Source organism: Dermacentor variabilis, chromosome 9 (assembly GCF_050947875.1).
Source record: "Dermacentor variabilis isolate Ectoservices chromosome 9, ASM5094787v1, whole genome shotgun sequence".
NCBI classification, from domain to species: domain Eukaryota; kingdom Metazoa; phylum Arthropoda; class Arachnida; order Ixodida; family Ixodidae; genus Dermacentor; species Dermacentor variabilis.
Genome location: NC_134576.1, coordinates 24,472,593 through 24,494,460, shown reverse-complemented (window position 1 = coordinate 24,494,460; position 21,868 = coordinate 24,472,593). Strand labels below are relative to the sequence as shown.

Below are 21,868 nucleotides of genomic sequence, written 5' to 3'. Positions count from 1 at the left end.
GTGGGGACTGCAGTAGCTGAGCTAGAGAGCCAAGGTTAAGGGACAAGCAGTCTAGAGTTACGAATGGAAAGAGTCAGAAAACAGACATAACTCACAAAACAACGAAAATGAAATGGTACTCTGGTTCGGCCCTCGCAGAATCATAACGCAAATCTCAGCAACACATACGCCGTGCCTATGACCATGCTAGCCGTCCCACCGCTTCGGATCGTTGCCACCTCCCCACGCTTTGTGATATTGTCTTAGAGCGTTTTCCCGCCAAGTACGCCTCTCCAGTTACCGTGCTTCGTGTTTAAGATTTACGATTGCTGCTTCTGGCTCCAATAATTTGCACAGAAAGAATCCCTGTCGACATTTTGTGAGAACAGTTTGACTAAAAGTTAACTGGTTGATAAACTGAAACCGGTACCTCATTTTGTGTGAACATGTGTTCCGATAGTTTCAGTTGAAATATGGATTGGATGGCCGTAAGTTTACAATACAGGCTGCAATTTTTTGCTCGGATGCTCTCGCACTATAATTTTGGCTGTAATAAATACCTACTACGCGATACTCACAAAGTTCACATGCAAACTGTTCTGTGAAACTTACTGCATGTCCTGGAAGCTTACAGCCTAGGAATGAAGGGAAAGCGAAATGCAGCAACAATCAAACATAGAGCACCTTAGGGCTACAATAAACGCGAGGAATTTGAATAGAAACAATCGTGCCAGCACACAAGTCCAATGTCCCAACCTGCTATTTTGTCAATGCAACAATGCAACATGCTATTTGTCATTTAATTTAAACGTCAGGTCTGGCTTGGAAGTTAACCAACTATTGGTAGGCCGGTCGGTTTTGGAGGGCCACGGCAAAAAGACAAATGAGACAATGCAGGGTGACGTAGGTTGAGCCTCTTTTGAGGTATGACAATCGCAGAACAAAATTAGTTTTGAAGAAAGACTCCAAAACCTGAATTAAAAGAAATGGGTGGCTAAAGTGCGCAAATATTTGTGCCTCAAAAAGCGCGGACACAGAACAAAGGAATAGGTCAGGAAATTTGGCAACCAAGTAGAGAGTAATTGAACGTCTATATAAACAACCACGAGTCAACGAAAAGAAAGTAAGAGAAACAGGGACAGCGAAAACGATGAAATAAAAGAACATGTACATATACAAAAACGGCAAGAAAGCAATCAGAAGGGAAAATATGTATGATGACACAAAAGTGCAGTGCTTGCTATTCGAGGCGCGAGCTGGTTGCCCAAGGACAAAAACAAACCGGGCCATATATTCCCAACAGGGTGAGGCGTGTGTCTGCTGGAACGAACGTCCAGAGACAACGCAGCACATTCGAATGGAATAGGAAGGTGTTTACCCAGCGAGACCCATAAGTAACGTCTACCTTCCAGAAGTGCTGGGATTTAAATCGCATGGAAGCATTAACAAGTCAGGTGTCGAGAAAGCAAGAGAGGTTTGGAATATTGGTGGAAAAAAAGCAGGGAATAGTTCTATAAAACTAGATCCGTTATAGACATAGACAACAGTACGTACAAGGTAGACACAAAAGTTTTAAGGAAGGGAGAAAGCGTTAAGGAGATGTTGGCAGAATGCTAGATTCGTAAGCATGTATAAATTACAGATATTATAGATTATAGATTATAGAAACTTAATAAGAGGTACAAATTGAAGGTGGTACAGGTATACGCCCCTACATCCAGTCATGATGACCGGGAAGTTGAAAGCTTCTATGAAGACGTGGAATCGGCGATGGGTAAAGTCAAAACAATATACACTGAACTGATGGGTGACTCCAATGCCGGGGTAGGCAAGAAGCAGGCTGGAGACAAGTAAGCGGGGTAATATGCCATAGGATCTAGGAATAGTAGGGGAGAGTTAGTAGAATTTGCAGAACAGAATAATATGCGGATAATGAATACCTTCTTCCGCAAGCGGGATAGCTGAAAGTGGACATGGAGGAGCCCGAATGACGAGACTAGAAATGAAATAGACTTTATACTCTGCGCTAACCCTGATATCATACAAGATGTGGACGTGCTTGGCAAGGTGCGTTGCAGTGACCATAGGATGGTAAGAACTCGAATTAGCCTAGACTTGAGGAGGGAACGGAAGAAACTGGTACATAAGAATCCGATGAATGAGTTAGCGGTAAGAGGGAAAATAGACGAATTGCGAATCAAGCTACATACAGGTATTCGGCTTTAACTCAGGAAGAGAACCTTAGTTTTGAAGCAATGAACAACAATCTCATGGGCATCATTAAGGAGTGTGCAATAGAAGTCGGTGGTAACTCCGTTAGACAGGAGACCAGTAAGCGATCGTAGGAGGCGAAAGATCTGATCAATAAACGCTAATGTATGAAAGCCTCTAACCCTACAGCTAGAATAGAACTGGCAGAACTTTCCAAGTTAATCACCAAGCGTAAGACAGCAGACATAAGGCAGTATAATATGGATAGAATTGAACATGCTCTCAGGAACGGAGGAGGCCTAAAAGCCGAGAAGAAGAAACTAGAAATAGGCAAGAATCAGATGTATGCGTTAAGAGACAAAGCCGGCAATATCATTAGTAATATGGACGAGATAGTTCAAGTGGCTGAGGAGTTCTATAGAGATTTATTCAGTGCCAGCTGCACTCACGACGATAAAGTAAGAGAGAATAGTCTAGAGGAATTGGAAATCCCACAAGCAACGCCAGAAGGAGTAAAGAAGGCCTTGGGAGCTATGCAGCTTGCCGAGGCATGTCACTCACCAAGCCGTTCTTCTGCTTTGTGCAGGTTAGTTCTTGCTGTTGTACGTTTGGTAGTGACTGTCCTTTCTTGCTTATACTGCCGTGCCCACGACAGTGTTCTAAAATATGTCGCGAGTGTTTTCATGTGCTAAAACATTTGCTGTGTGGGGACGTTGAAACTAATCCTGGACTCACTAACGCCGACTTATTGCATAAGGTTCTTGATGGTCAAAATTTGCTGCGAGAGGAATTAGCCGATTTGAAAACAAAGACAGAAAACATGATAGTTGAAACAAAAGAACTGTTTCAGCGGCTTCAAGTTCAGATATCGGAACTTAAATCTGATACGGCTAGCTTGGGCTGCCTTGAAAACACAGTAAAAATGTTTCAAGAGTCTGTGAATACTCACGCTTGCAAGCTCATTGATATTGAAGATAGAAGCAGGCGTTCGAACATAGTTATTCATGGTATCCCTGAAGAGCCAAATGAGACTGAATCTGATCTAAAGCGTAAAGTAATTACAGAAACGCTCAAGCATAAGCTAGGTGTTAAGTGTGTTTCCATTGGCCGTATTCACAGACTTGGTAAGGCCGGCCCTAAAAGACCGGTCATAATGTTTCTTCAGGATTATAATGAGAAAGTAGCAATATTTAAAAAATGTTTCTAAACTGAAGGGAACCAACATTTTTGTTCAAAACGACTATTCGCAGGTCACTTTGAAGAAGCCTAAGCTATTATGGGAAAGTGCCAAGCATGACAAATCGCTCGGAAAGAAGGTTTCACTTCAGCATGATAAGCTACGCACAAACAATATGTTCATCTGGAATGACAAAACAAACCAACGCGAAATAGCCTCTAATTCCCGTACTGCTCAACATTCTGATTGACTAGTCAATGAGAGACTTATCAGATTACTAAACATTAACGCACGTAGCATCGTGAATAAGACAATTCAACTGGAATCAATTATTTTGTCGTACTCGCCACACGTTGCCGATATAACGGAAACCTGGCTTCACAGCGAAATTAGCGACAAGGACGTAATCCCACCTGCCTACAAAATAATTCGTAGAGATAGGACTTCTAGGGGCGGTGGGGTAGCTGATATTGTGAAGTCGTCCGTGGAGGCCATTCTGTTATCAGAGTCAAGCAACACCGAAAGTCTGTTCGTAAAACTGAATATTTATGGTCATGTTTTTGTTTTATGTGCAGTGTACAGACCACCTGACTCTGCCCCCGATTATTTATTTAGGATAAGTGAACAGATGGCACAGTTAAATAGAAATAAGCTGTTAGTGGTTGGTGATTTTAACTTGCCGGGCATTGACTGGGATCATATTATATCAGGTGCCGGTTCTGTTATCGACGCAAATGTGCTTTTTGACATGATGCTCGACCACAACCTTGTACAAGTAGTTCGTGAACCTACCAGATTTGGTAATGGTCCTGGTTCGCTCCTTTACCTTGTCTTTCTTGAACACTCCTTTTCCGATTATTCTATATCTGTTGAACCTGGGCTGTCTGACCATGAACTTATTGTTGTATCATTCCCGTTGAATTATACCCGCGCGCATGGCACGCATGCGCCTACGATTGTGAAAAATTTTGCTCAGGCTGATGCTGTGCGGATAACAGATTATCTGGAATCTTGTCTTTCTCAATTTTGCCAGAATGACGTTCTGCAGCTTTGGGAAAATTTTAAAGCCATGTGTTTATTCTGCATTTATCAAATTATGCCTAACAAACCTAAAAAGACAGCTAAACATACACCATGGATAAATAGACGCACTGTTCAATTAAAACGTAAAGCCAAACGCCTCAGAAAGAAAGGCCCAGCTACTGACAATTTAACGAGTGTTAGTGTCGCCCTTTCAGAGGCCATTGTAGAAGCAAACAATTTTTATTTCAGTGACCAAATTTACCAAATTTACATAATTTTATTAAGGACGATCCCCAGAAGTTTTGGAACTTTATTGAGGAACGGAATAAATCCATAACGAACATTATCCACGATAGCATTCCGATAACTGATCCCAAGGCTGTTGCTAACCTTTTAAATGACCACTTCCACAGTGTCTTCTCTCCACCAACTGAACCCTCTTTCCAAACTTCACCATCCTGCTCTTCTGACGTTAACATTTCTCATGAAGGTGTACTTAGCATGCTCCTCCGGTTACAAGTAAAATCATCTGTTGGTCCAGACGGCATTCCCAACACCTTCCTCCGGCATTATGCGGAACATTTAAGTAAATTCCTTGTAGTAATCTTTCAGGTCTCTCTACATTCCGCGGTACTTCCGCTCGATTGGAAAGTAGCACGTGTTGTCCCTATATTTAAAAAAAAGGTTACCCAAGCTCAGTCTTAAATTACCGACCGATTTCCGTTTTATCCTCTTCTTGTAAATTAATTGAACACATTGTTGCTGACTACCTTAATGATTTCTTAAACAAGCGTAACATTTTATCTCCTTTCCAACATGGCTTCAGGAAGGGGCTCTCGACAGTCACCCAATTAAGCACAGCCATTCACTCGTTTGCTTCTGTCCTTGACAAGGCTGGTCAAGTAGACGTGATATTTTTGGATTTTCAAAAAGCATTTGATGTAGTTCCTCATTACAAATTAACTTGTAAATTAGAATTCCTTGGTCTTCCTGCCTTCATCCTGTCCTGGGTTTCTGCTGACTTGACGCGTCGAAAACAGTACGTAGTGATTGATGGGCAACAGTCTGATTCTCTATCAGTAACCTCTGGCGTGCCTCAAGGCAGCGTGCTTGGCCCACTACTATTTCTTATTTATTGTAACGACATAGTTGATGTAATAGAGGCCCCTGTCAATATTCGTCTGTTCGCAGACGACTGTATCATTTTTGGCGATATTAATACAGTTCATGATCAAGCGTTTGATTAAATCGAAACCTCAGCAGTCATGGATGCATTACGGAATCAGGGTGTAGACGAGCCGTATGTAAAAATACTGAAAAATATGTATAGCGGCTCCATAGCCACCGTAGTCCTCGATAAAGAAAGCAACCAAATCCCAATAAAGAAAGGAGTTAGGAAGGGAGATACGATCTCTCCAATGCTATTTACAGCGTGTTTACAGGAGGTATTCAGAGACCTGGATTGGGAAGGATTGGAGATAAGAGTTAATGGAGAATACCTTAGTAACTTGCGATTCGCTGATGATATTGCCTTGCTTAGTAACTCAGGGGACCAATCGCAATGCATGCTCACTTACCTGGAGAGGCAAAGCAGAAGGGTGTGTCTAAAACTTAATCTGCAGAAAACTAATGTTTAACAGTCTTGGAAGAGAACAGCAGTTTGCGATAGGTAGTGAGGCACTGGAAGTGGTAAGGGAATACATCTACTTAGGGCAGGTAGTGACCGCGGATCCGGATCATGAGACTGAAATAATCAGAAGAATAAGAATGGGCTGGGGTGCGTTTGGCAGGCATTCTCAGGTCATGAACAGCAGGTTGCCATTATCCCTCAAGAGAAAAGTGTATAACAGCTGTGTCTTACCAGTACCACGTACGGGGCAACCTGGAGGCTTACGAAAAGGTTTTTACTTAAATTGAGGACGACGCAATGAGCTAGAATGATGGGTGTAACGTTAAGGGATAAGAAAAGAGAGATTGGGTGAGGGAACAAACGCGAGTTAATGACATTTTAGTTGAAATCAAGAAAAAGAAATGGGGGGGGGGGCATGGACAGGACATGTAATGAGGAGGGAAGATAACCGATGGTCATTAAGCGTTACGGACTGGATTCCAAGGGAAGGGAGGCGTAGCCGGGCGCGGCAGCAAATTAGGTGGGCGGATGAGATTAAGAAGTTTGCAGGGACAACATGGCCACAATTAGTACATGACCGGGGTAGTTGGAGAAGTATGGGAGAGGCCTTTGCCCTGCAGTGGGCGTAACCAGGCTGATGATGATGGTGAAAGATTACCTGATTACCTCAAGCAGGCTAGATGTCACCTCCCGGTTTCAAAGGGGATGGCAGTAAATCATCATCGTCATTGTATAGACGGGTTGGAGGATGAAGGGAGCGGGAAAGGTAGAATTGCGCTACCTTGAAACTAATTTAGGGACCTCAGAGTCGCCGGTTCAAGAGTGAGATCATCGACCTATGTGGTCTGCACGTGCGTGTATGTGCTCCCCATGAGCAAAACAGCTTCGATAATTGAGAAACCTGCGCGCTTTATTCAGAGAAAAAAAAACAAGAAAGAGAAAGTAAAACGCAGACGCAGCCAGGAAAGGGAGACACGCGTCAGCAGCGCACGGACACGCATTGCCGTGAGGGGACCCGCAAGGCGCTCCACCTGCTCCTCGCTTTTATCTCGCTCGCGCCCCGCGGCCATTCTTTTCGACAGCGTCCATTCTGCTCGGCCGGCCACGTGGCGTTCGGCGGCGAATTCAAAGCGGACGGCGGTAAACGGGGGCAGAGAAGCGAGAGAAGCCGGCCGCGGCTGTGCAACGGCGGTGTGCGGCCGAGCTCGACCACTCCGGGTTCCTACGTGGTTTTGTCCCGGCCGCGTTCGCATTGGAGGGGAGGATTCGAAGCGCGAAAACGGGCACATGCCGAGCATTGCTCGTCGGCTCCCGAGCTGATCGCTCAGCTTTCGTCGAAAGGCCACGCCTCTCCTTTTAGATTTCGGCTGTATTATTTTATTGCACTAAGGAGTTGCAAGGATAGGGCTATAACCGGAACATTACACTCGAAGGTCTCGGCTACGTGAATAAATTAAGAGAAAAATTGTCTTCGCTAGTTTGGTCTGAGCGAAGAACGCAAACGGCTGTGACGCTGGTGCTGTATGACTACTGCACAAACATATCGCATTGCAGGAAAAGAAAAAAAGAAAGCTTATAGCCCAACTCTCCTAAACATAACGTTAAAGGTACATTCGGGAAAAAATATACATATTTTCCCTCGTAATCGAAATTTATCTTGAAAACCATCGATAAATGAAGAGAATGTGCTGCACTTCGGTTTACAAGCGCCACCAAAACGCGTCATATAGAATAGAATATGTCATGGCCTCTTGAATTTACGATTCGGGTTTAGGAACCCCGTCAAGCCAACCGTGGTGGATAGTTTGTTAGCCAATTCGGTGGCCTCCCAGATTTACGGCAAAGGCGCGCTCTCCCGCGTACTTGAAGCGCCCACAGACGGTATGGCTCCGTTGAAGCCACCGTGTCCGGACTGGCTATGTCGGATGCATGTCGCTTTCTCGAGGTGTACGTTTTGAAGGACTTTTTCCTAAATGATCATCTGACGTACCAGATAGCTTCAAATTTCCTCGTGTCGCAGTTAATCCAAACTGCCACTTGGACGAGCTCACTTGCTTGCAGGTTTGCCAGCTGGCCTGTTTTCCAGCGACAAAGCCGGTTTCTCCACCACGTTGCCGGCTACCGGTTCAACCCCACATTGGCGCAGCCCTTGCCGGTTTTCCGGTTCTCGATACGTCGGCGCACGTAACTTGCATCACCAGCGCCCTGTCAGACAGACGTTAATGCACAGCAAACAGCTGAATTATCGAACGCAATTTCTTTCCTAATTCATTAAACTGAGTCACTGTCGCGAACCTGTCGTTTTATCCGAACTTACGAAACTGAGCGGTCGATCTATTCACTTGTAGGTCTTCTCCTGAGCTTTCTTCGATCAGTCCAAGCGCAACTTCTGCTTCTTTCGGATACTTCTCAGCGGCCGTCCACTGCTGGTGCTAGTCGCGTCAGCTGGCACGACCACTTTGGGCACAATTGCGCGTTCTCCGGCACCCACGCATCCTTGGGCTGCGGCCTACGTTGCTTTCATGTTATTCAAGCTAACGATCGATGTGTCTAAGGCGTTTATGTTCTATTTATTAATAATATCTTAAGAGCAGTAGCAGTAACAGTAAGTAGTAGTAGTAGTATCAGCAACAGCAGCAGTTATGGTAGTGTCATGGGGTAAAAGAACTCGCTGTGTCACAGGAATGCGCTTCCAAGTCACAACACCTTTAGCGGAACTGAACGGAGTGGAACAAAAGCCTCTGAACTGAAACTGAACGAAATTATAACATGCGGAGATAGCGAGAGGGTACAGGAGAGTAGCGGCTTCAGACGGCTAAACGCCAGAACGGGAGCTCGGCGTCCAGCAGAGCTGCTGCATCGCAACTCGTCGCCAAAGTGGCCATGGACGAGCTCACTAGAAGCCGTGGCGCGGTGCAAGAAAAGGAATGCGCGGCAGCTCTTTTGGCGCGCTAAAAAGTGCGCGCTTGTTTGCGCGGCAAAACCGGTCACTCGCCCTCATCCTTGCCCGCCCGCGCTTCCCTCGTCGGAGGCCAAGGAGACCCGGCGCGGCACCGATACATATAGACGCGCTGGACAAGACGCGTGTGTGCTCGGTGCGCGGAGCCAAGTTCGATACCGACAAGAGAAACGATATGCGTGCACGGACTGGCGTAGTACATGTTGCCATAGGCAACTTTAGCGTTTCGGGCACACGGGCGAAATAAAGCGGCATTCCGGCCTCGATTCCCTTCTTCGGGGAGTGTTGCTTGCTAGCAAAGTAATGCTGCGAAAACTGACATCCTGCTTATTCGTTTATTTCGTTTTGTTCTATAGAGGACAAGACAGAGATATTCTATAATAGCTGCTGTAGATGTTTGCCTGGCCCTACGGCCTAGTACGCTGCTCCAAATGACGGGAGCCGACAAGTGACATGACATAAACATGTAAACACACACAGGCACGAAGACTAACAAACAACTAGGATGACGGGTCGACGCCAGTGTATCGAGAAAGGCCGATGCGGTGCAGACCACGTGTTATAGTGGTATAGTGTAGATAACTTGCGAAAAACTGATATTTTGCTAGCGGTGATTTCTGGGGGAAGAGGGTTGCCCGAGAGTCCGTGCAGAGCACCCATCGACTTTCTGGCTGGCTTAGAATGTAGGTGAAAAGTCCGCCAATCGCAGTGAGCTCCGGGACTGTTGTAGCCGTCCGATGGCTGAGACTGGACGAAATTGTTTTTCAGGAAGGTTGGGACTAGACATTTATCGAGGAGGAATCGAATGTTATCGAGCCATGGGCCTAGATGTGCTTCTATAAAAAAAAATAAAGGGCAGATAGGTTGTCTGGAGGTGTTGTGTATCTGACTACTCTGCGCTGGCGGATGGGGTGACGATGATGACAGAAGGAGGAAACGGCTGAGCAGTCTACGAGCGGGTCTAGCGAAAGTCTATAGAGTCCGAACACTCGCTCATTAAAATACCAAGTATTATCTGGGTTTCCTGAAAGCTAGATTCGCTGTCAAACCAAGGACCCTAAATAACGTGCTGAAAAGACCAGACTTGAACCGTCTTCGCCGAACAACTGCATAGACGCGAGGCTGAGGCCAGGCCGCCACTCAGCGTGCTCGAATGTGGTACGCGAGCCTGAGCACCACCAACTGTTGCGGTCGCGCTGCTGTACTTCTAACGCGATAGCGTTAAGGGCCCCGTGTCACAGAATATCCCGCGTCGGCGTCCAGTGTCGGACGTCGTATCGGCAAAGAGATTTTCGAACCACCAATTCCCAGGCCCTCCATGGGGCGCAAGGAAGTTACTGAACTATTTGTATTTCTCAAGCTAAAATACGCACAAACCTCGTAAAGTACGACTTACACACAACTTACTGACATGATAGTGTCGGACTGTAATTTGAATATACGAGAAAACATAATTCTGTTACGTGAAAACTCGAACCCATTTTCCAGTGTTCCTATTATTCATCGACCAGCCACGGGGTCCGCCATTTGGGCGCGCCGGCGCGTGAATATCTCGGAGTCCACAGAGCGGCGCGCCCGTTTCCTTGAAGTACTTCCAGATGGCGCTCACCTCCGCCGCATTGCGGCCCACGCAGGAGGTATAGACCGTTTTTTCGTAGGCGCCGCCATATTGTGAACGCAGTGGCGCCGCCTATGAGCAGCGCCATACTGGCTTGGGTGAAAGCGGTCTTTTGCATGGCAGGTATACGCTCGGCGGCAGGTTCTGGCGTTTGTTTTCGCGGTCGTGCGGTCTGCTTAGTATGACGTGCGTCTTCTACGTGGTAAACGGTTCTGTGAGACGTGCCGAAGTGGTTTAAGGAGTCATGGCCGGAATTTCTGCTGGCGTTGAGTTGGACGGAACACGCAGCACGATGCGTGCGCGCATATTCGAGTCTACAATCAGCCTCGGAGATGAATTGTGTATTTCTGAATGTTCCAGTCACTAACGTGGCCTTATTGCAGTATTATCCTCTATTTCTAAGCTGCGGTTTAGGAGCCGTGAAACATACGCGACGATCGTAACAGCGTGAGCGTGGGTACCGTTCTACTACGATAGGAGCTGTGATGTTATACTTTGACAAGCGTTCAAACTGTTCGCTGCAGGTTACATTGCGGGACTACTTGGTTCGATGGATGAGGTTTCCGCCCCTGAATAAAATAGTTTTGGCAAGTGATAGCAGCATACCTTACAGTCTGAATTACGCTTGTCCAGCAAAGGGACTGTTTACGAACTGCGCGAGCGTCCTAAGCAGTGGTAGGTGCTGGATTACATTTATCTTTGTTCTATATACCGCATGGTCCAAGCATACCGCATCAGCGGTTACATATTTATAAACGTTGTGCGGCGTGACTATGCGAGGCCCTATTGCGGCGTTAGCCCGTTTTCTCTTGCTTTTTCGAGAAAGAGGATGATAACCGAATTTCTTTTTCGGTTGTGTTCGTTCCATTCTCTACGACGCACTCACACACATTACGGAAATTTTGTCCTCAAAAATAGGCATCGCATCCTTTTTATGCGATCCCTCATATATTATGGCTGTATGCAGGCCAAAAGGCAATGCCGAAGCGCACAGCTTACATATGCACCGTGCTGGTTCACCAACCGCAGTGATCGCTTTGTTGAGCAGCGCCATCGGCCTGATGCAGGAAGGCTAGCGTAGACATATGGTAATTTGAAGCCTACTAAACTTGAAATGCGCGAGAACGATGCCGGTGTATCACAAATATTTGATTGTGCCTGCCGCTTAGATGTTTCGTGGTTGCCTTAGGTTGGCCGTGCACGAGCATGCGCTCTTATGCTTTATGTTTTACTCCCTACGCCAAGCGATCAGATATTGAGCAGATTTACCATTTCATGCTGCTAATACAGACACACCGCTTTTCTTTGTTGAATTAAAACCGATATAAGCAAAATGGTTCACAACACATACACACACCGCGACTGATAATGTACGTACACCGCGGCTGATAAAACGCGTCACATTTTTGCGCGCCCAAAAGATATTTCCGCCTACTGTAGTTACCGATGCACCGAAAGGCTTCCCTGACGACCTTATATGAACGGACACGGCGTAAATTTCACAAAGTACCATCTAAAACATCTCGAAATCGTTCCGCAGCACGCGACAGCAATACTTTCAAGCAGCGCCGCGCCGGATAGCCCAAGCCAGAGAGGAGGAAAGGCTCTCCGCGCGCCCTATCCTCCTCGCCCGATGAAACGGTCTATACCAGCTCGCCTTCGTGCTTGGCGTTCGCCGCGAGCGTTTCTCGGTAAACATTACGGTTATGCACGCTGCAGTTGCCGGGAAGCGTGGGAGGTAGTCGGGGATCCCTTAATGCTATCGGCGCTCAGCCCTTAAAGGCGAAGCTTAAGCGTCCTCCAAATTCTCATCGGAGAAACTCTGCGGCGTTGGCTGGGACTTTAGACAATCCTGAGCTGTGCAGAGAAGCTTGTTTCTTTAACTCCTGGACGTCGGAAGAGCGCGGACAACTCTTGTTGAGTTCGCGTAGCAAATGTGGCTCGCCTGGAGTTCTACAGCATCATCGTCGCAAGGCGCATCAGCAGTGCGAGCCACGCGGCCAGTGCCGAGAAACTCCACAAGCTGCCCCGCGTGTGATCCAGTCCGGAGAACGGGCTAAATTTGAAAATTCACTTATGGTGCTACCAAGAAGGTGCACACAGCACGCGCACTTTGCCACGGTAAGCACTACGATTACGATGCACTGTGTCACTACTGCCGTTGGTTAATCGGAAGAGTTGTACCGCAGGGCGGTGGTACTTGAACAGCTTCAGCGCATTGGAGGCGTATACTATAGCGCAGTACAAGGAATACCCAAAGGATAAAGCGCAGAGCCTTGGCGGACACATCTGATGACGCTGTGTTCAAACGGAGCACGCAGAACTCTATTTGCGGTTAGGATTGTGTTCTACTTATCTGCCATTATGAACGTGTCGACAGCAGTATAATAAAAATAATAAATAATATTATAAAAATATAAATACATGATCAAATTAAGATAAGTAAACGAATAAAAAATGTCAGCGAAACTAATAAAGAACGCAACCTCGAAGCAGAGAGTTCACTGACATCTGTCTATGTCCAAACACATGAGTCCGAACACGAGCATCAGTTCAAGTTCCGTCCACTTAATTCACATATATGTGAACACAAATACTTATAAACGCTTATTTAACTCTCTGTCCACTAAAAAGTCTCTTAAGAATACGTTTGCCTCTTGATGGAGATGACTAGCGTACCATGTTAATAATTACATAAGCCTATGCTGCATGGTTTTGTCATTTTATACATTCAAAGCTTCAACTCACTCTTTCATGCAGTACCCCAGCCTCGAAGAGAGACGTTCAGAGCAAGATGGAGGCTTTATTCGATTAACAGTGGTCGAACAGGATTGTCGCGGCACCCAGCGTTTCGACAAGAGGAGTTCTCGCTGCCCCGACGAAGGCGATTCCACTTGTTGAAACATTACGGCTCCAGCGGCGTTCCTTGTTCGCCTGCTGTTACTCACTTCTAGCCCCAGGGTATGCGGAATAAGTAAACCATAGGAGGATGGATACGTGGGATGCATTTTACAAACGCTCGCAACCGTCCCGTTATCCAGCACAGGCGGACAACCAAAACGGCTTGAGGATCGCATGTCTCCGGGGTCAATCTTCGCATCTACACGAGTCACATGCGCGTCACGCCCCGAGGCGACCTTCTCGCGCCGCCGCAACCCTGCATTCCGGTCACTCGTTGCCCTCCCGGACGAGATAGCGCGTGGCGCGCTCAATGGTCCCGCGCCGCCCTAATTGCGCCCTCGCGGCGGCGGACCATCGGGCAATTGACGTGCGCGCACTGCGCCACTGACGCCTCGCCCATCGCTTTCCCTCTCTGCGCGCACGCCAATTTCTCGCCTCGCGATGTGTGTCGCGGTGGTCGGCGCATGCTCGAGTGTAACAATGGATGTGACAGAAAAGAAGCGCGAACAAAACAAACAACCGCTGCTCGTGCAGCGAATGCCAACCCGCTAACAAGCTCGCCACGAAACTTCTCTTCCTAGTACGTGTGGTCCCCGCTGTTTCGCGGGCTGGCAGAGTCGGCATAGGCTTTCCGATTCACGCCACGGGGATCGACGTGCGTCGCTCAACCTTCGCTGTCTCTGCTTGATAGAGAAGTATCGCTTTTGACGGGGCATTTACTCATGTTATAAATGCGCATTGCCTAGGTGTGTGTCTATTTCGTCGATACTGTTAAGGCGCATGTTGTCCTGTACCTGTTGTTTCAATGTAGGGGCTGCTCCTGCTATTGCGCGTGTTCTGTTGAGAATGATTGTGGTATAAAGGTTCGTCTCCCTCGTGAAATAAAACTGGTTGGTAGATGTGTGTTCTTTTGCCTTTGTTTTTTCGCGCCATATAAAAGCTTGGGGTATACAAGTCTCGGTCAAGCCGATGGGCTAATGAGTGCATTAACGGCGCTTTAAGAACTAGACGGAGGTCCGTGGTCTTTTAACTTATTGAACTGCGTCGGAACTTAATGTACGCGTCCAACAGTACTTTACACATCCAGGTAAGTCCGTGGTTCTAAGAATTTGCTCCCCAACATCAAACGATTGCTCCACAAAAAGGAATTACTCAAGCGAACTGAAACTTCTCACACATATATAGCGTACAGTCTTGACAGCTTAAAGTGCTATTTTAAAAGTTATGGGATGAGCAGGACATGCATAAAATATTTTGAACCATCTGTAGTCGCATGGGACGCAAGAAGCCACTTATGACGTTATTTTGCAGAGTCGAATTGTTTGGTCATATCTTTTGAAAACCATAATCAGTCTCTTATCTAAAAGTTCTGGAGTTCTATAAAAGTTCTATACAGTCCCTTAATGACACGTTTTTGTTACCTTAAAAAGTCGCAGCTTTACCCGGAATGCAAGGCATCGATTGCGATAGCAAATTAGTACACAGCTATACGAAGTAAAGATATCACTTTTATAGGCCGTATAAACTTGGAAACATTCGCTTACTGCCAGAATTAAAAAGTTCGGTGCCCGCGCACAACTAATGATGAATGCATCACACTCGATGAGCGCGGATATCGCTGTCAAAGCTTGCTGGCGTGAGCAAGCGCGGCAGCAGCAGCGAGCGAAGTGGCCTTCGTGCGGTCTATCGCTTCAACGCAAGAACGTCGAGGACACAGCGCGCACAGAGTCGTCTGCAGATCCCTTTCAAAATACGGCGCGCGCGACCACGTGCAAAGTACGCGCTTGCAGGCAGAGGGCGCTGTAACACCAAAAAACACGCAGGTAAGTTCAGCTGCCAACGACGTTTTGTTCCACGATCGCGCACAAGTGCTCTGCTCGACCTCATTGGATTAGCAGAATTCCACAATAAATGCGAGATGGGGCCGCGCATACCTGAAGACAAATAAACGGACGTCAAAAGAGCAAACGTGTCACACATATCCGTGTTTCGCAGGGGGGAGTGAAGCTGCCCCTGTACGTTATACAGATTAAGCTATTCACAAATAGAATGAGAGTTGTGTTTTATGATAGTACAAGTCTGGATCACATGGTCAACACAACCTGTGTAGGTGCAAGTATACACTTCTATACACCAACGCGCCATAGTTTCAGTTAACGAAACAACTAAAGAGGAAGGCTAGATCAATTTAAGCATGTCCGGCACTCTTTCCAAACGACTCTCATTCATTCAGCGGGAAAAAATTTCGTTAATACTAAAGGACCAAGAAGGCAATACTTAACATCGTTAAATATAATTGCGTGGAAACCTCAGCTCCTTAAATTCTGGGGTTTTATGCGCCAAGATCTCTTGGTATTTTCATCGATTTCTCGATAGCGCTTGACCGCATCAATCACCAAACAATGTTAGCCAAACTCGAACACTACGGTTATCGCGGAAAATGTCGACATAATTGGATCCTACCTCAGTTCTCGCGTCCAACATGTAATAGTACACAACGAACTATCAGATGTTAAACATATTCATTCTGGCGTTCCGCAGATAAGTGTTCTCGGGCCTCTACTTTTCTTCCTTTATGTCAACGACATAGTCTGCTTAAATAAGATCCCCACATTTGTGATCTACGCAGATGATACCACTCTGTTCTTCCGAGTAGCACATGTACGAGATCTTGAACAGCAAGCTACAGATTGTCTGCGCTACTTCATGAATGGTCTGAATCAAACTCACTAATCATAAACACGAAAGAAAGTAAAGCTGTATTATTTAGGCCACAAGATTGCTTCTACTCCACAGATCTGCTTAAAGATGGGTTCGTCGTTCATTCAAATAGTTCCCGTGGTCAAAAGTCTGGGTGTTTTCTTTAACGAAAATTTATCGTGGGACGCGCATGTTGAAATGGTCAGGAGCAAGTTGTCAAAGATTGTTGGCATCGTGTGCCGACTGCGATATTTCCTACCGAAGCATGTTGAGCAAATGCTGTACAATGCACTGTTTTCTTCAGTCGTTAATTACTGTATCTTGGTCGGGGGCACCACGTCACTTACTAATATCAGCCGGCTGCACATGCTTCAGAAGAGAATTGTTTGAAATATTGCTATTGCTTCGAGATTTGAACATACCGCACCGATCTTTGAGTCACTTGGCATCATTTCCCTTCCGCAACTGTATGAAAATTTACTATTAAGGCGGTATAAAACAAGTGTAAGGCAGAATAATACAGTTATGTTAGACCTGTCAATTTTGAAATGCAAGGAACTTAAGTGTGCTACCCGCACTGGCTTCACGTGGTTTGTGCCTAGAACGCGAGCGAATTAAGGTCGCCAAATGCTTAGCTACATTCTTCCGCAGACGTTAAATAACGCACTGTCAATTGATGTAAATTTATGTACCGCTGAAACTTTTGTCATAGTGCTTCGTGCTCGTTTTTGTTTTGCCTGTAATGTTCAAATACCGTTTCATTTGTGCTAATCTTACTATTGCGAATGCTTTACACATGCTATATGATACACTGTGATACTGTTGCCAAGTCATTGTAGGGTACGCGACCTCTGTCAAGCCTTTCTCCTGACTTTTTGTCGACGCACCCAACATCCTCATGATGATGATGTTGAATTGAATAAAGAATTGAATAAAGATCACGATATGATTATGAGGCAAGAAGTAGTGGGGGACTCCGTATAAATTTTTGACTTCCTGGCGTTCTTTAACGTACATCTAAATCGCGAGCACCAGCGTTGTTGCTTTTTAAAGTGTCAAATTTTCTAATTTCATCATGTCACCTAATTTTCTGCCGTCGTCGACTACGCTTCCCTTCCCTCTGCGCCCATTCTGTAATTGTAATGGTTCACCAGTTATCATGTAAAGCATAGGGCCTTATCGGCCCTATGCTTTACAAGGCCTGCTCAGCGCTATTTTTTTTTCTCCTAGTGTCAAGTGCAATATCGGCTATGCTCGTTTGCCCCTTTGCGTTCTGATCCACGGTGCTCTCTTGCGGTTTCTTAGCGTTACGCGGAACAATTTTAATTCCATCGTTCCTTGCGCGGTCATTGGCTTGTTCTCGAGCTTCTTTGTTAACCTCTAAGTCCTTCTTTACCAGTAAACAACTACGAAGCCCCCCCGATCTTCTTCAGAGTCGCGCTTCAATCGTGTCCTTCTCTGCAGCCGATCTCGGAGAACAATGACAAGTCGCTAATTGTGCCACTAGTAATCAGTTTAAGACAACTTTGACGCCGAAGTTCCGCGGCCCTTATATGTCGGCCTTTGTGCAACTTATAGCAAACGTATGTATCGCGCGGGCTTGCGAAGGCTTCGTTTTTGGAGCTCGCTCGTTGCGGCGAAAGCGCTATAGATAAGCCAGCAGGAAGACGGAAGCTTAGCGCTCAATAAGAAACTTTCTAAGGAAGTCGGCGAACATGATGCGTGTAATTGTGCTACTCAAAAAAAAAAGGAAAAGAAAAGTAACGCTGCCCGCGCGCTCAATAGGGCGTGCCTCGCGGTGCAGCCGCTCGGTGCAGTTTCACCCGCCGGCTCGCTCGAAGGCGCCTCCGGGACGCGGCCGCTCCCGCTTTTCGGTTTCGACCACTGGCCTCAATTGGGTGCGGAACCACGTTGCTCGACCAGAGGGCGCTCGTAACACGATGCCACCGAAACGCGCACGCACTCGCTCCCTCTACAGGTGAGCGAGTGCCCGGAAAATCGGTCTTTAAAAGAAAGCGACGGAGAGCTCGATTTGCCGAGAAGTTGTATCTCTGTGGAAAAGCGTTGGAGCAAGTGGTCCGTGAAGCGGGCAAAAGAGGCCACAGGAGGGCCGGCTATACCAACAAACGTCAACAACAAACCACAGAGACTGACGACTGTAAAGGAAAAAAACAAAAATAAGAGAGGTGTAGGAAAAGCAGAATAAACCACCGCTGCAACAAATTATCACGTGAATCAATTGTGGCCTGTCATTTGAGATTATAATGGCTACCATGCTATCCGCTTTGCCAGAAAGCATGGCGCACGTGAACACCCAACCTTATGCTCACCGTAAATTACAAGCGCAGACAGCAAGCGGAAGGCTATGTCAGTTCGCTAAAAATAAAATACCAGCAGAAATAACCTAGTTCACAGCGCAAATAGCAGACCGTCACTGCTCTCTTTACATGCAAATAAAGGACCGCGCACTCGTAGGCTGATGAAGGAAATACCCTCAACTGATATTGGAAGCGGAAAGCATCCGATGTGTTGCACACTGCAGGGAGTGCGCTCGAAACGTGTACAGCAATAGTGTAGGCCCGGCAGGTGATTCCGAGAAAGCGTTAGCCTATAGGACGGTTCCCTCTTCCATAGGCACTGAACCACAGCGCAACATCTGAGTGCTGTTATACATGTTCTGTGAATTTTACAGGCGGATGAAGTGGCCTGTGATAACCGAGACAATTCTTAGTTGGGCTGATTATAGTGTGATTCGTTAAAATCTGAACGTGCTATACGCCACAGTTTTTATTTGGGAGAACGAACGACGCAATTTATTTGGCACATGTCGACGTTCTTTTTTAAGTTTCTTCTTTCGGCACTCGCAATAGCTCCTTTACGATATATGCGCCATCGACACCATCGTGACAACCGAATCCCTCTAACAGCCGCGAGGGAAGACCCATAACGAAAAACATGACTGTCTTATAAATCAATTATAACAAATCACTACAAAAGGTAGAAGGAACTCGTCGGTGCGAACGGGCCCACGAGGTATCGATTTAAGAGCGCTTCTTGTTGGGGTAGTTATAGTTCATATTCATAGAAATCCTTAATAAGTAGGGAATGAAGAAGATATGGTTAAAAAGGCCCGCCCAAAAGGAACACAAAGACAATAGTGCTTCTATTGTGGACGTGTTCATATCATACTGTATGCCTTCATTTTGTGCCCAGCGGTATTTTCCATGGGTCAGTGATAGTTTACGTATATACTAGGTATTTCATGTTCAAGCACAGATTTCTTATTCGAAGGCATGTTCAACTTCTAGGTGAGCTTAAGCCTGCTGGCTCTTTGTAAAAAATGCTTTGCCGCGCTCGCATTCAACCCTTTCAAAGGCGCGAGGTCTCGCTTTCCGCGACCATGGAGAACTCCAACGACGGCCCGCACTGGTGGAGAACAGGGACCAACCGACCACATACAATGAAATTGCGCAGCGCTTCTATCTCGGCAGGAGAGACTTTCCCCTTCCACACAAGAAGTTAAATAGAGCGCAGGCATTCACCCTCAGATTATTGCAAATGGGCTCGTACCCCAGCCCGGCTTTATTCCACAAGCTTTATCCCGACACCTATGCCACTAGTTCTTGCAGGCACTGCAATGACAACGCTAGCCTAGACCATATGCTCTGGCGTTGCCCCTCGTTACGAGGCACACAACAAATCAATGAGGACAAGTGGCTCTCCGCTATCAAGAGCCCCGATGCCGGGGCGCAATTGTGGGCTGTCCAGAGGGCCCACGATGCGGCGGTCGGGCATGGCCTGACTGTCCCAACGTGGGAGCGGCCCGCAGCGCGCTGAGTCGCGTACCTCAGGACCTTTATTGAAGTCTTGCATCCATCCATCCATTAGAGTTGGAAATGCCAACACGAATTAGAACCCCGTTTTCATGCTAAATTATACCGTTCCGCCTCTGACTCGGGGTAGCTTTTACGAACGCTTGCTCGCTGCTCGTTGGAATCTACTAAATAAGCCTATATGCATGCGCGACTCTCGTTGGTGGCAAGCATGGAGAAAGGAAAAGGATAGGACGGAGTATACCGCAACGCGATTGAAGCCAAACCTGGTGGCACAACACGTGATCGCACGTCGAAGTGCGCGGTTGGTTTTAGTGTTACCGCTCTGCAGGCAGAGCCACGGTGGGGCAGCCATACAAGCTCGCACCGGATAAAATCTCCTGCTCCGCACCGGATAAAATCTCTTGCTCCATGATCACGACGCAATACGGTTGGCTTCACGGAACGCTCGCCCGCCGAGGCAGGCAGCGTGACGTAATGCTCCGTCCTATATTGTTCCTTCCTCAATGGTGGCAAGAGACAATTACTCAAGTCGACAGATATGTGCGACCGTTTATAAACGAGGTGTGCGCATCTACGCATGCCAGAAGTTGGGGGATCTTACTCTGCGTCATCTCCTTCTTCATCCGTCTTCGTGCAGGTTAGCAACCCGCGCGAGCGTCTGTTTATTTTTCCCTAGCTCGCAAAGATAACGTGCACTCGTTTTTTATGTTCTTCATTTTTTTCTCCCCAAGCGCCACAATTAGTAACGGTCCCTTGCTGGACCAGCAGCTACTGGCGGCGTCTTCCCCTCGCCCACGCACGGCACTCACCGAAGGCGGCATGAAGTAGCTGTAGCCGATGTCGTCGTCCGATGCCAGCTCCTGGTACACGCCGAACAGGTCCGGGGACATGGTCGGGCCCGTCGCGCTCGCCGTGGTTGCCGTCCACGTGGCCGCCATTTCGCCGCTGCTGGGGCCGGCAGCTGCACGAGCGGGGACCGGCCGTTTTTTAGTCGCACTCTCAGAATGCGGGCCCGACGGTCGCAGGCAGGACGAGTGCGCTCAGCTGTGTTAAAAATTAAACTGTGCGGTTCCACGTGCCAGAACTACGATATGATTATGAGGCACGGTGTAGTAGGTGGCTCCGGGTCAATTTTAACTGCCAAGGGGTTCTTTAGTGCACTCCTAAATCTGAGTACGCGAGCGTTGGCTTGTCTTTTATTTTTCTTTCATTCTTTTTGCAATTTCGCCGCACTCTCACTGCGGCCGTCGCGCCCGGGAGCCGAACCCACGACCTAGTGCTTAGCAGCGCGACCTCACACAGCCGGTATAGAGCACTGTGGCCAGTGGAAGCGCTTAATGCACCGCTTCGGGCCCGGGGTATGAAATAACCTTCCTTTGCAAACAGCTCTCCTTAGACCTGGGCAGGCATTTCTCTAAAATAATAATGATAATAATAATATCTTGGCTATTTTGAATATCTCTGTCCTACAAAAATAAGAAATACGTATACGTAAAAAAATATATGCACGTAAAAAAGATCTATATGCAAAAAAAAAAGCAGCGAGAGAGAGAGAGAGAGAGAGATACGGCTGCTACAAGTGACACCTAAACCACTACCCTGCGACAGATATGTGAAGTACATTGCCATTTAGCGAACGTTTAGTGAACGTTCAGTAAGCGAGTCCTCCATGTAGTAACAAGGGTCGACAATCCAGCCACAGAACTCAGTTGAAACACGTTGCAGAGTAGAACAAAAAAACTGAAGTAAACACCCGCGTACACTGCTCTACGACCCCATTTGATCTTTTTTCAAATAGCCCACACACTTTGAACATGATGACGCTACGATAGCG

The 21,868-nt window shown here is 47.0% G+C and overlaps 1 protein-coding gene across 2 annotated transcripts in view; it reads right to left on the bottom strand.

Moving 5' to 3' along the window:
* The window catches only part of LOC142592555 (uncharacterized), a 415,001-nt gene that overhangs the window by 313,565 nt on the left and 79,568 nt on the right, over nucleotides 1-21,868 (bottom strand). For both annotated transcript variants that reach the window (XM_075704064.1, XM_075704063.1), the window contains exon 2: nucleotides 20,844-20,995. In XM_075704064.1, the coding sequence (XP_075560179.1) occupies nucleotides 20,844-20,972 (129 nt within the window). In that variant the 5' untranslated portion in view covers nucleotides 20,973-20,995. The remainder of the gene's footprint in view (nucleotides 1-20,843; nucleotides 20,996-21,868) is intronic.